Source organism: Delphinus delphis, chromosome 2, assembly GCF_949987515.2.
Source record: "Delphinus delphis chromosome 2, mDelDel1.2, whole genome shotgun sequence".
In the NCBI taxonomy this organism is placed as follows: Eukaryota; Metazoa; Chordata; class Mammalia; order Artiodactyla; family Delphinidae; genus Delphinus; species Delphinus delphis.
The window spans coordinates 94,046,633-94,059,473 of NC_082684.1; the positions used below are offsets into that span (position 1 = coordinate 94,046,633).

At 36.8% G+C, this 12,841-nt stretch overlaps 1 protein-coding gene across 4 annotated transcripts in view; it reads left to right on the forward strand.

Moving 5' to 3' along the window:
* AP4E1 (adaptor related protein complex 4 subunit epsilon 1) overlaps window positions 1–12,841 on the forward strand; it is a 107,203-nt gene that overhangs the window by 35,157 nt on the left and 59,205 nt on the right. For all 4 annotated transcript variants that reach the window (XM_060005236.1, XM_060005235.1, XM_060005237.1 and 1 more), the window contains 2 exons: window positions 2,654–2,956; window positions 5,112–5,226. In XM_060005236.1, coding sequence (XP_059861219.1) covers window positions 2,654–2,956; window positions 5,112–5,226 — 418 coding nt within the window. The remainder of the gene's footprint in view (window positions 1–2,653; window positions 2,957–5,111; window positions 5,227–12,841) is intronic.

Consider the following 12,841-nt stretch of genomic DNA (forward strand, 5'->3'; position numbering starts at 1 on the left):
AAATGTTCTAATCTCATTGTTTTACATGTAGCTGTCCAATTTTCCCAGCACCACTTATTGAAAAGACTGTTTTTTCTCTGTCCTATACTTTTGCTTCCTTTTTTTGTAGATTAGTGGACATTAGTGTATAGGTTTATTTCTGTATTTTGTTCTTATACCCTGCAATCTTGCTGAGCTCACTTATTAATCTAGAATTGTTTTTTGTAGATTTCTTGAGACCATGTTAATAATTTTGCATCTCTGTGCATGAGGGATAGTGGTCTGTAGTTTTCTTGTTTTTTTCTGCTATGTTTGGTTTTGGTATCAAGGTAATACTGGCTTCATAAAATGCTTGGGAGTGTTCTTTCCTCTTCTGTTTCCTGGAAAGATTGTGTGCAAGGGTGTTGTTTAGTTTTTAAGGGTTTTGAAAATTTCTTGTTATCTTTCCTGTTACTGATTTCTAGTTTGATTCCATTGTTGTCAGAGAAAGTACTCTATAATTTCAGTTCTTTTAAGTTTTTTTAGGTTTATTTTATGGCCTAAGATATGATCTGTCTTATATGTTCTGTGGGTGCTTGAAAAGAGTGGGTATTCTGCTTATTGTTGGGTGGCGTGTTCTATAGATGTGGATTAATTCTTTCGGTGATGGTGTTGAGATGGGGTGTAGATATCTCTAACTATGTGGCCTCCACTGAGCCTGAGTCTCTGCTAGGCTTCCCCTGACACCACTCCTGCAGAGAGGGCGAGGGCTACTTCTTTAAACTTGGGTGGAGGTGAAGTATAGGCTTCCTATGTAGTCTTCACAGACAGTGCAGAAGAGTGGGCCTTTCTACAGCTTGGCGGGGATGAAGTTCCTGGTTTTCACTCAGTCTCTCTGTTACCACCCTTGCTGGGGAGTTGAGATGCTTTTTACAACCTGGTAGGGGTTGAAGTCTTGACTCTCCACTCCACCTTTGCTGGTATGGGTGGGGCTACAGTTTTTTCTATTTGGTGCTTGGCTGGAGTAGAAGGATTATTATCTGAAAGTTTTCTGTCTTCCTGGCCCTTTGGCTAGAGGGCAGGCTTTTCTTGGGGCTTTTCTGTCCTTTCCCACTGGCATTTCTAGGTTGCTGGCTCTCAAGTACCCAGTCTGAGGTATATGAGGCAACAGATAACTCACTGTATTGTTCCTTAGGTCCCAAGGTTCTTAGTGATCTGCCTTTTTTTCTCTACCTTTCAGTCTTTGTATATGTGTTTTATGTATAACATCAAGGGTTTTTAGGCATACTTAGCAGGAAGAATAGTGGAAAAAATTCACCTACTCTATCTTCCCAGAAGCTTAAGTCCATTGATTTTTTTTTAACTAATCAATTTAATTTATTTATTTTTGGCTGCATTGGGTCTTCGCTGCTGCTTGCGGGCTTTCTCTAGTTGCAGTGAGTGGGGGCTACTCTTTTTTTTTCTTTAACATCTTTATTGGAGTATAATTGCTTTACAATGGTGTGTTAGTTTCTGCTTTATAACAAAGTGAATCAGCTATACATATACATATATTCCCATATCTCCTCCATCTTGCGTCTCCCTCCCACCCTCCCTATCCCACTCCTCTAGGTGGTCACAAAGCACCGAGCTGATCTCCCTGTGCTACGTGGATGCTTCCCACTAGCTATCTGTTTTACATATGGTAGTGTATATATGTCCATGCCACTCTCTCACTTCGTCCCAGCTTACCCTTCCCCCTCCCCGTGTCCTCAAGTCCACTCTCTACGTCTGGCAGGTTGATTCTTAACCACTGTGCAACCAGGGAAGCTCAAGTCCATTGATTTTTGAACTAGGATTTAGGTTACCTGTTCTTCTAGAACTTCCTTCCATCTTTTATTAAACCAGTCAAAAAGTTATCTTACTATTTAAGGATTGAATTTATGTAGTCCTATTTCTTTTTTTTTCCTCTTCTTGTTACTAGCCATAAATCTTCCCTTGCCTATCACCGCACCTCACTGTTTTTTTCTTGCTGGTCCCAGTATTATACATGAATATACTTCATAAATACTACTTAGGAAAGATCTCACACTCCATGAATTATCAGTTTATTAACGATCCTTAGACCGATAGGATTATATATCACCTGAATAAATTAAATGTAGGAAAGAGTATGTGTAAAATAATAGATCAGTGTTCGTCAGAGTCTCTTCTGTGGATCATCTACATCAGAATCAGCTGATGCTTTTTCAGAATGTGTATTGTATATCCCCACCACAGACATACTAAATCAGATTATCTGGGAGGAGAGTATAGAAATGTGTATTTCTATGAAACACCTCAGGTGGCTCTTACGCATACTAGTATGTGAGAACCACTTGTTTAAATGCTTATTGGAAAAAATAGTAACAGAATGTGAAAGTGCTTTTAAAAACCAACATCCAAACCTGGAAGTTCAGAAGAAAGCTAACTTGTAGCGGTATGCTACTTTATATATTGTTAACGATAAAGATGTGGAAAACCTTTTTGTACTCACTTCCAGTTCTTGGTGTAATTTTGAACCTAAAATATACAATTGTATCTTTAATAATTTCTTCACCATGAGAATATGTTTAGTATAAATTAAATTCACTCTGGCAGTAGGCACTTTGTTTAAATTTCTGAGTATAGTTGTTATATAACTTGATATTTGCATATATACATTTCTTTATTTTAGGTTTTAGGGGAGTATTCCTACCTCTTAGATAAGGAAACGCCAGAGGAAGTTATAACCAAGCTCTACAAGTTACTTAGAAGTGACTCCATTTCTTCAGAAACAAAAGCCTGGATAATTGCTGCTGTGACCAAGTTGACACCTCAAGCACACTCTTCTAATATAGTTGAGAGATTAATCCAGGAATTTACCACATCTTTGGATACTTGTTTGAGACAGCATGCATTTGAATTAAAACATTTGCATGAGAATGTGAAATTTATGAAGGGCTTGTTTCCAGTTGATAAGAGTTGTGAAGACATGGTGGTAAGATATCTGCATTCCATCTTTTACAAAATTGCATTGTGTTTAAACAATAATTCTTGCATTTGTGATATATCTGGGATATGCCAAAATGTAATTTCTGTAGCACTTTAGATGAAGGTTGGCATTTTTCTCACATTAGTGTGAGAGAGCATTTGAGAGCTTCTACTCAGTAGTGATCCTAAATAGTCAGGAAGACTAATCGGTTCTGGAGAACTGCAGTGCAGGGGTTTATAGTCTATGACAATCTCACATATAATAATTTGAGAACTTAAAAATTTTATCTCCTTTGAACTTCTCTAATATGTCATTTTATTATTGCTCTCTTTTCTTTGAGAATGTAAGAAAAAAACAGTTCTCCATTTTATTTTGTCCATCTACTATCTAAATCTTTACTACTTTGGAACCTGATCACCCGCCTTTTCTTCTCCCACCTACTTTCAGCCAGTGCTGCTTTTAATCCAAAGCACTTAGTTACTGCTCACCTCTGAGTTCTCTGTCAGATTGGTGTAAATCTGAAAACTTCCAGAAGGAAGTCAGATTTGTTCAGATTTTTATATTAGATGTCATATAGTTGAAGAAGAGGGGAGGATGGGCAGTATTCCCACTAATTATGGCTCAGATGTTCATGGCTTGTATTCATTTTGAACCTTTGTTCATTAATTTTTTTCATTAGCTCCTCATGGGTAGAGGCCTTGGTTTAACATTTGGTAGGCATTCCAGAGACTATATGAATAAATATGCTATACATAGTATTAAACTAGTTAGTTACTCTACTTCCCTTTCTTACAATAAAAGATAATGATGATGACATGGCTTCATCTCTTAAGAATCTTATCGAGGGACTTCCCTGGCGGTCCAGTGGTTAGGACTTTGCCTTCTAATGCAGGGGGTGTGGGTTCAATCCCTGGTTGGGGAGCTAAGATCCCACATGTCTCGTGACCAAAAAACTATAACGTGAAACAGAAGCAATATTGTAACAAATTCAATAAAGACTTTAGAAGTGGTCCACATGGAAAAAAAAACTCAAAAAAAAAAATCTTATCAAAACTAAACTTTGCCAAATGCACAGTGTGACATGCCACTTAAATTTTTTGAGAATTACCTGCTGTTCTAAATTATCTGAGCTGTTTGTATACACTTGGCTAAATTAGGAGAGGCAAATCTGTGGTTTCTGAGGTCGTTACTGCTATATCCTCTTGTGTATCTCATTTTTATTTCTCTCCTCACTTTTTGTTTTCTCCTTTTCCCCTTACTCTTTCTTCATCTCTTTATTTCTTTTCATTTAAGCATTCTCTTGTACCTTTCTATTCTTGTACTTGATTGAAATTAAGTAATTTTCCACAGGTTTGTAACAAAGCATTTTTAGGTAGAATGGAATAGGATAGTTAAAGGCACTGTGGGAGGCTGGATAATGGGCCTCCCCAAGATATTCACATCTTAATCCCTGTAACCTGTGCATGTTACTTTATATGGTAAAAGGGACTTTGTAGGTTTGATTAAGTTAAGGGTTTTGTAACGGAAAGATCTTGGATTATCTGAGTAGGCATGATATAATCACAAGGGTCCTTATAAAAGTGAGGCAAGAGGTCAGAGAGGAGAAGGCCAAGTAATAATAGAAGCAAAGATTGGAGTGATATAGCCCCAAGCCGAGGAATGCTGGCAGCCTCTAGGAGCTGGAAGAGACAAGAAACCTATTCTCCACTGGAGCCTCCAGAAGGAAATAGCCTTTGCTGGGGGATTTGTTTTTAGCCCACAGCAGGAGGAAACTAATGTAGACACTATAGCTCATAGTGTATGTGTCTTCTCCTCTGGTAGGTTACAAGTCTCATGAGGCAGGACTTGTGTCTTACTTTGTCTCAGTTATAGCATCTAACATGATGCCTTAACATGTTGGATGCTCAAAAATGTATTCTGCAGTGCAGTGAAATGAATAATAAGTGCACATGACTTATATTGTTAGATTCTTAGCTGAGCGTTTTGATTATAGATGTTTCAGAAAGATAGAGAGTTGAGTAGCAATTTTAGAGTTGAAGTTCTGTTTTTCACTTAAAAATTATTTTTAGGAAATATGGGCTGAAATCACTTCTGTGAATGTGCAGTCTAATGTTTAGGGTAAGTTTTTTTAATTCCTAATTTTTGCTTTACTTTAATATAGGTAGATGCTTCCTTATCTTTTCTGGATGGTTTTGTGGCTGAAGAACTAAGTCAGGGGGCAGCACCTTACAAACCTCACCACCAACGGCAGGAGGAAAAGCTTTCTCAGGAAAAAGGTAATTTTTCATGGGTTTATAATAAGCTAGATTGTAGGGACATCACTTTTTAATGCAATTGATATTATAGTCATGTAAGTAAATAACTAAGGAGATTCACTATCTCTTGTTAAGTCTGCTTGTGACTTGTTCACCCTGACCTTATTTGGGGTAAACAGGAAAAAAAAGTTAGCCTAGAGGTGTTCCCAAAGCCATAGGTTTCATGTACATAAGTACCTAAGATATGGCAGCCATCCTGGAATTTTAAAAGAACTTGAAGGTGGAATTATCATGTTGGTCACTGTGCTAAAGGGCTTACAGATATCAGCGTGAGCATATCTGCAGAAGAGTTTCAGAAGAAAACTCTGGTTTCTATGAACTAGTGAGTTTCATTTTATTCTGAACAATCTTGTATAGCTTAAGTGTGTTAAAATGCTTCCTCCAGTGAAATGTCTGATCAGTGAATTTAGGAACAGCCTAGAAAGAAAAGAATAACTTTACATTTAAAAAATGTAGGCTGTCAGGGAAAGACTTCTGTCATTATTTTAGTAAAGAGGAGATCACTGAGATATTTGATGGTGGATGGGATATATATATATATATATATATATATATATATATATACACACACACATATGTATGAATAAAGGGAGACCACTGAATATTATTTGTATAGGAATTCAGAATGTTAATACTGAAAAGTTCAATGCTGAAAGGTCTTTTTTTTCCTCCTATTCATTATTTAATGATTTTGTAGAGTACTTATTATTTTTTAGGTTCTGCGCTAGGCATATGAGTACAACTAAATGGTTCATCCTACAATGAAACCAAAAAGTATAAACACTAATAATAGGCTTGATGTTATTTTTTTTGCAGAAGTATTTGTTCTTTTAAAGTTTTTGACATTATTTAGCACAACGATACCTAAAGGCCTAGAAAATACAATTTTCTTTCAAAGGGTAATCAGTTTCCTTCCCATTTAACTCCTCATATATTGATAAAATATGTGAGGGGAAATAAAAGTTTTGAATTACAGTTGCCCCACCTCTGACTGTAGTGCATATAGAGGCCTTATGACATCCAAGGCATGGAGTGAAAATCTGGAGTTCCAGAGTGGGAGACATGGTCCAGTTGTCATATTTCCTTATTTTCAAATGTCCGGGAGCCATCAGTTGCTCTTTCTTTTTCGGCTGTGCTGTGTGGCATGTGGGATTTTAGTTCCCTGACCAGGGATCAAACCCATGCCCCCTGCAGTGAAAGTGCAGAGCCCTAACCATTGGACCACTGGGGAATTCCCCATCAGTTGCTCTTATTACTGCAATTCAAGGCTAGGGTAGGCAAGAGGGGTTAGGACAAGGAGCCTAATTTCTGGCATTGCCTTTCTTCTTTCTTAAAATAAGTTAAGTGGCTGATGCAAATATAATAGACCTGAAACTCTCCAAGCTAGTATATTCAGTTGCCAAGTACATTTTTGATCATGGAATCATCATTATAAATGGGGTTAAACTGTCAAATTAGGCTCTTCCCCTCTCCTCCCAAACCTATTTTTCAAAAGTTCTCTAAAGTAAAATTGAAATTTCATGAGCCTAAACTGTCTTTTATATCATGGAAAAGGAAATCAGTTACGAGACAGGACATAGCAAGTGCTTATGCTGTGTACGTGAAGAATAAGTTATAAAATCATGGATCTTATAATTGTGGTTATTACAGAAAGTAAAGAGTGGGGGAAAAATAGGTATTTTCTGCCTAAAAAGTTGTTAATTCTGGAATCCTTCAATTGGCAGTCGGTTCTGATACTGATCTTGTTTGAGATTTTTATAAATCATTTGCAGAGTAGTAGTCAAATGTCACTTTTATGAAGGATACAGTACTTAGCTCTCTTGGGTAGAAAAATGCCAAGTTCGTAACAATAAACTTCAGGAAAATATTGTAAGATAATGAGAATTAGCAAACATAGGTGGGATACTGGGGAACTAACTTTTATTACCAGTTCCTACCCAAGAAAAGCATTGAGGAATCAGTGTGGATTATTCTGTTAAAATGTTATTTGAATATGTTGTAGCCCCAATGTTAGATAAAACCAGAGATAATAAGGGGAAGTAGCAGGATAATCTCCTGTCTACAGAACTGTGGATTTTTGAAAACCACATCAAGTTTAGACTGTTAGTCTCTCAAAAAATAAAATTAATAACAGCTGGGGATGGTCAGAGAGGTATAGCCAAATGATCAAGGTATAAAAGAACTGCAGAGAACTTCAAGATGGAGGAGGAGTAAGACATGGAGATCACCTTCCTCCCCACAAATACATCAGAAATACATCTACACGTGGAACAGCTCCTACAGAACACCTACTGAATGCTGGCAGAAGTCCTCAGACTTCCCAAAAGATATATATATTTTTTTCCTTTTTCTCTTTTTGTGAGTGTGTATGTGTATGCTTCTTTGTGTGATTTTGTCTGTATAGCTTTGCTTTTACCATTTGTCCTAGGGTTCTGTCTGTCCTTTTTTTTAAGTATAGTTTTTAGTGCTTGTTATCATTGGTGTATTTGTTTTTTTGGCTTGGTTGCTCTCTTCTTTCTTTCTTTCTTTTTTTTTAATTTTTAAAAAATTTTTAATAATTTTTTTTTAGTTTTTATTTTAATAACTTTATTTTATTATTGTTATTTGTTTGTTTCTTTCTCTTTTTCTCCCTTTTCTTCTGAGCCGTGTGGCTGATAGGGTCTTGATGCTCCAGCCGGGTATCAGGCCTGTGCCTCTGATGTAGGAGAGCTGAGTTCAGGACATTGGTCCATCAGAGACCTCCTGGCTCCATGTAATATCAAACGGTGAAAGCTCTCCCAGAGATCTCCACCTCAATGCTAAGACCCAGCTCCACTCAACGACAAGCAAGCTATAGTGCTGGACACTCTATGCCAAACAACTAGCAGGACAGGAACACAACCCCACCCATTAGCAGAGATGCTCCCTAAAATCATAATAAGGTCACACACATCCCAAAACACACCACTGAATGCGGTCCTGCCCACCAGAAAGACAATATCCACCCTCATCCACCACAACATAGGCACCAGCCCCCTCCAACAGGAAGCCTACACAACCCACTGAATCAACCTTAGCCACTGGGGACAGACATCACTAACAACGGGAACTATGAACCTGCAGCCTGTGAAAAGGAGACCCCAGACACAGTAAGTTAAGCAAAATGAGAAGAAAGAAACACATAGCAGATGAAGGAGCAAGGTGAAAACCCACCAGACCAAACAAATGAAGAGGAAATAGACCAAACAAATGAAGAGGAAATTCTACCTGAAAAGAATTCAAAATAATGATAGTAAATATGATCCAAAATCTTGGAAATAGAATGGAGAAAATGCAAGAAACGTTTAACAAGGACCTAGAAGAACTAAAGAGCAAACAAGCAATGATGAACAACACAATAAATGAAATTAAAAATACCCTAGAAGGGATCAATAGCAGAATAACTGAGGCAGAATAATGGAGAAGTGACCTGGAAGATAAAATAGAGCAGAATAAAGAAAAAAGAATGAAAAGAAATGAGGACAGTCTCAGAGACCTCTGGGACAACGTAAAACACACCAACGTTTGAATTATAGGGGTCCCAGAAGAAGAAGAGAAAAAGAAAGGGACTGAGAAAATATTTGAAGAGATTATAGTTGAAAACTTCCCTAATATGGGAAAGGAAATAGTCAAGCCCAGGAAGCGCAGAGAGTTCCATACAGGATAAATCCAAGGACAAACATGCCAAGGCACATATTCAAACTATCAAAAATTAAATACAAAGAAAAAATATTAAAAGCAGCAAGGGAAAAACAACAAATAACATACAATGGAATCCCCATAAGGTTGACAGCTGGTCTTTCAGCAGAAACTCTGCAAGCCAGAAGGGAGTGGCAGGACATATTTAAAGTGATGAAGGAGAAAAACCTACAACCAAGATTACTCTACCTAGCAAGGATCTCATTCAGTTTTGACAGAGAAATTAAAACCTTTATAGACAAGCAGAAGCTAAGAGAATTCAGCACCACCAAACCAGCGTTACAACAAATGCTAAAGGAACTTCTGTAGGCAGGAAACACAAGAGAAGGAAAAGACCTACAGTAACAAACCCAAAACAATTAAGAAAATGGTAATAGGAACATACATATCGATAACTGCCTTAAATGTAAATGGATTAAATGCTCCCACGAAAAGACATAGACTGGCTGAATGGATATAGAAACAAGACCCGTATATATGCTGTCTACAAGAGACCCACTTCAGAGGTAGGGGCACATACAGACTGAAAGTGAGGGGATGGAAAAAGATATTTCATGCAAATGGAAATCAAAAGAAAGCTGGAGTAGCAATTCTCATATCAGACAAAATAGACACTAAAATAAAGACTATTACAAGAGACAGAGAAGGACACTACATAATGATCAGGGATCAACCCAAGAAGAAGATATAACAATTGTAAATATTTATGCACCCAACATAGGAGCACCTCAATGCATAGGCAAATGCTAAGAGCCATAAAAGGGGAAATCGACAGTAACACAATCATAGTAGGGAACTTTAACATCCCACTTTCACCAATGGATAGATCATCCAAAATGAAAATAAATAAGGAAACACAAGCTTTAAATGATATATTAAGCAAGATGGACTTAATTGATATTTATAAGACATTCCATCCAAAAACAACAGAACATACTTTCTTCTCAAGTGCTCATGGAACATTCTCCAGGATAGATCATATCTTGGGTCACAATTTAAGCCTTGGTAAATTTAAGAAAATTGAAATCATATCAAGTATCTTTTCCAGCAACAATGCTATGAGATGATACCAATTACAGGGAAAAAAATCTGTAAAAAATACAAATATGTGAAGGCTAAACAATACACTACTAAATAACCAAGAAATCACTGAAGAAATCAAAGAGGAAATCATAAAATACCTAGAAACAAATGACAATAAAAACACGAACACCCAAAACCTATGGGATGCAGCAAAACAGTTTTAACAGGGAAGTTTATAGAAATGCAATCTTACCTCAAGAAACAAGAAACATCTCAAATAAACAATCTAACCTTACACCTAAAGCAATTAGAGAAAGAAGAACAAACAAAACCCCAAAATGAGCAGAAGGGAAGAAATCATAAAGATAGATCAGAAATAATGGAAAAAGAAATGAAGGAAACAATAGCAAAGATCAATAAAACTAAAAGCTGGTTTTTTGAGAAGATAAACAAAATTGATAAAGCGTTAGCCAGACTCATCAAGAAAAAAAGGGAGAAGACTCAAGTCAATAGAATTAGAAATGAAAAAGGAGAAGTAACAACTGACACTGCAGAAATACAAAGGATCATGAGAGATTACTACAAGCAACTCTATGCCAATAAAATGGACAACCTGGAAGAAATGGACAAATTCTTAGAAAAGCACAACCTTCTGAGACTGAACCAGGAAGAAATAGAAAATATAAACAGACTAATCACAAGCACTGAAATTGAGACTGTGATTAAAAATCTTCCAACAAACAAAAGCCCAAGACCAGATGGCTTCACAGGCGAAATCTATCAAAACGTTTAGAGAAGAGCTAACACCTATCCTTCTCAGACTCTGCCAAAATATAGCAGAGCAAGGAACACTCCCAAACTCATTCTACAAGGCCACCATCACCCTGATACCAAAGGCAGACAAAGATGTCACAAAGAAAGAAAACTACAGGCCAATATCACTGATGAACATAGATGCAAAATCCTCAACAAAATACTGGAAAACAGAATCCAACAGGACATTAAAAGGATCATACACCATGGTCAAGTGGGGTATATCCCAGGAATGCAAGGATTCTTCAATATATGCAAATCAATCAATGTGATAAAACATATTAACAAACTGAAGAATAAAAACCATATGATCATCGCAATAGATGCAGAAAAAGCTTTCGACAAAATTCAACACCAATTTATGATAGAAATCCTCCAGAAAGTAGGCATAGAGGGAACTTACCGCCACATAATAAAGACCATATATGACAAACCCACAGCCAACATCGTCCTCAATGGTGAAAAACTGAAACCATTTCCACTAAGGTCAGGAGCAAGATAAGGTTGCCCACTCTCACCACTCTTATTCAACATAGTTTTGGAGGTTTTAGCCACAGCAATCAGAGAAGAAAAAGAAATAAAAGGAACTCAAATCGGACAAGAAGATGTAAAGCTGTCACTGTTTGCAGGTGAAATGCTCCTATACATAGAGGATCCTAAAAATGTTACCAGAAAACTACTAGAGCTAATCAATGAATTTGGTAAAGTAGCAGGATACAAAATTAATGCACAGAAATCTCTTGCATTCCTATACACTAATGATGAAAAAATCTGAAAGTGAAATCAAGAAAACACTCCCATTTACCATTGCAACAAAAAGAATAAAATATCTAGGAATAAACCTACCTAAGGAGACAAAAGACCTGTGTTCAGAAAACTATAAGACACTGATGAAAGAAATTAAAGATGTTACAAATAGCTGGAGAGATATACCATGTTCTTGGATTGGAAGAATCAACATTGTGAAAATGACTATACTACCCAAAGCAATCTACAGATTCAGTGCAATCTCTATCAAACTACCACTGGCATTTTTCACAGAACTAGAACAAAAGATTTTACAATTTGTATGGAAACACAAAAGACCCCAAATAGCCAAAGCAATCCTTAGAAAGAAAAACGGAGCTGGAGGAGTTAGGCTCCTGGACTTCAGACTATACTACAGAGCTATGGTAATCAAGGCAGTATGGTACTGGCAGAAAAACAGAAATATAGATCAGTGGAACAGGAGAGAAAGCCCAGAGATAAACGCACATACATATGGTCACCTTATTTTTGACAAAGGAGGCAAGAATATACAATGGAGAAAAGACAGCCTCTTCAATAAGTGGTGCTGGGAAAACCAGACAGCTACATGTACAAGAATGAAATTAGAACATTGCCTAACACCGTACACAGAAATAAACTCAAAGTGGATTAAAGACCTAAATGTAAGGCCAGACACTATCAAACTCTTAGAGGAAAACATAGGAAGAACACTATGACATAAATCACAGGCAAGATCCTTTTTGACCCACCTCCTAGAGAAATGGAAATAAAAACAAAAATAAACAAATGGGACCTAATGAAACTTAAAAGCTTTTGCACAGCAAAGGAAACCATAAACAAGACGAAAAGACAACACTCAGAATGGGAGAAAATATTTGGAAATGAAGCAACTGACAAAGGATTAACCTCAAAAAGATACAAGCAGCTCAATATCAAAAGAACAAACAACCCAATCCAAAAATGGACAGAAGACCTAAACAGACATTTTTCCAAAGAAGATATACAGAGTGCCAACAAACACATGAAAGAATTCTCAACATTCAGTGCAGAGGCTGGGTGACTGACTGTCACAGATGCTATTTAAAAGAGGCCTTCTAACCTTGGGATAGAAGTTTAAACCAGATGATTGGAAAGCTTAAAATGAGAGGATATTCTATCTGAAAAGGACCTTAGATTTAGACAGTTGGTTTCCAAACATGATTCAGAATCAGAATTACATAGAGAGTTTTAAAAAAATGATACAGATTTTTTAGAC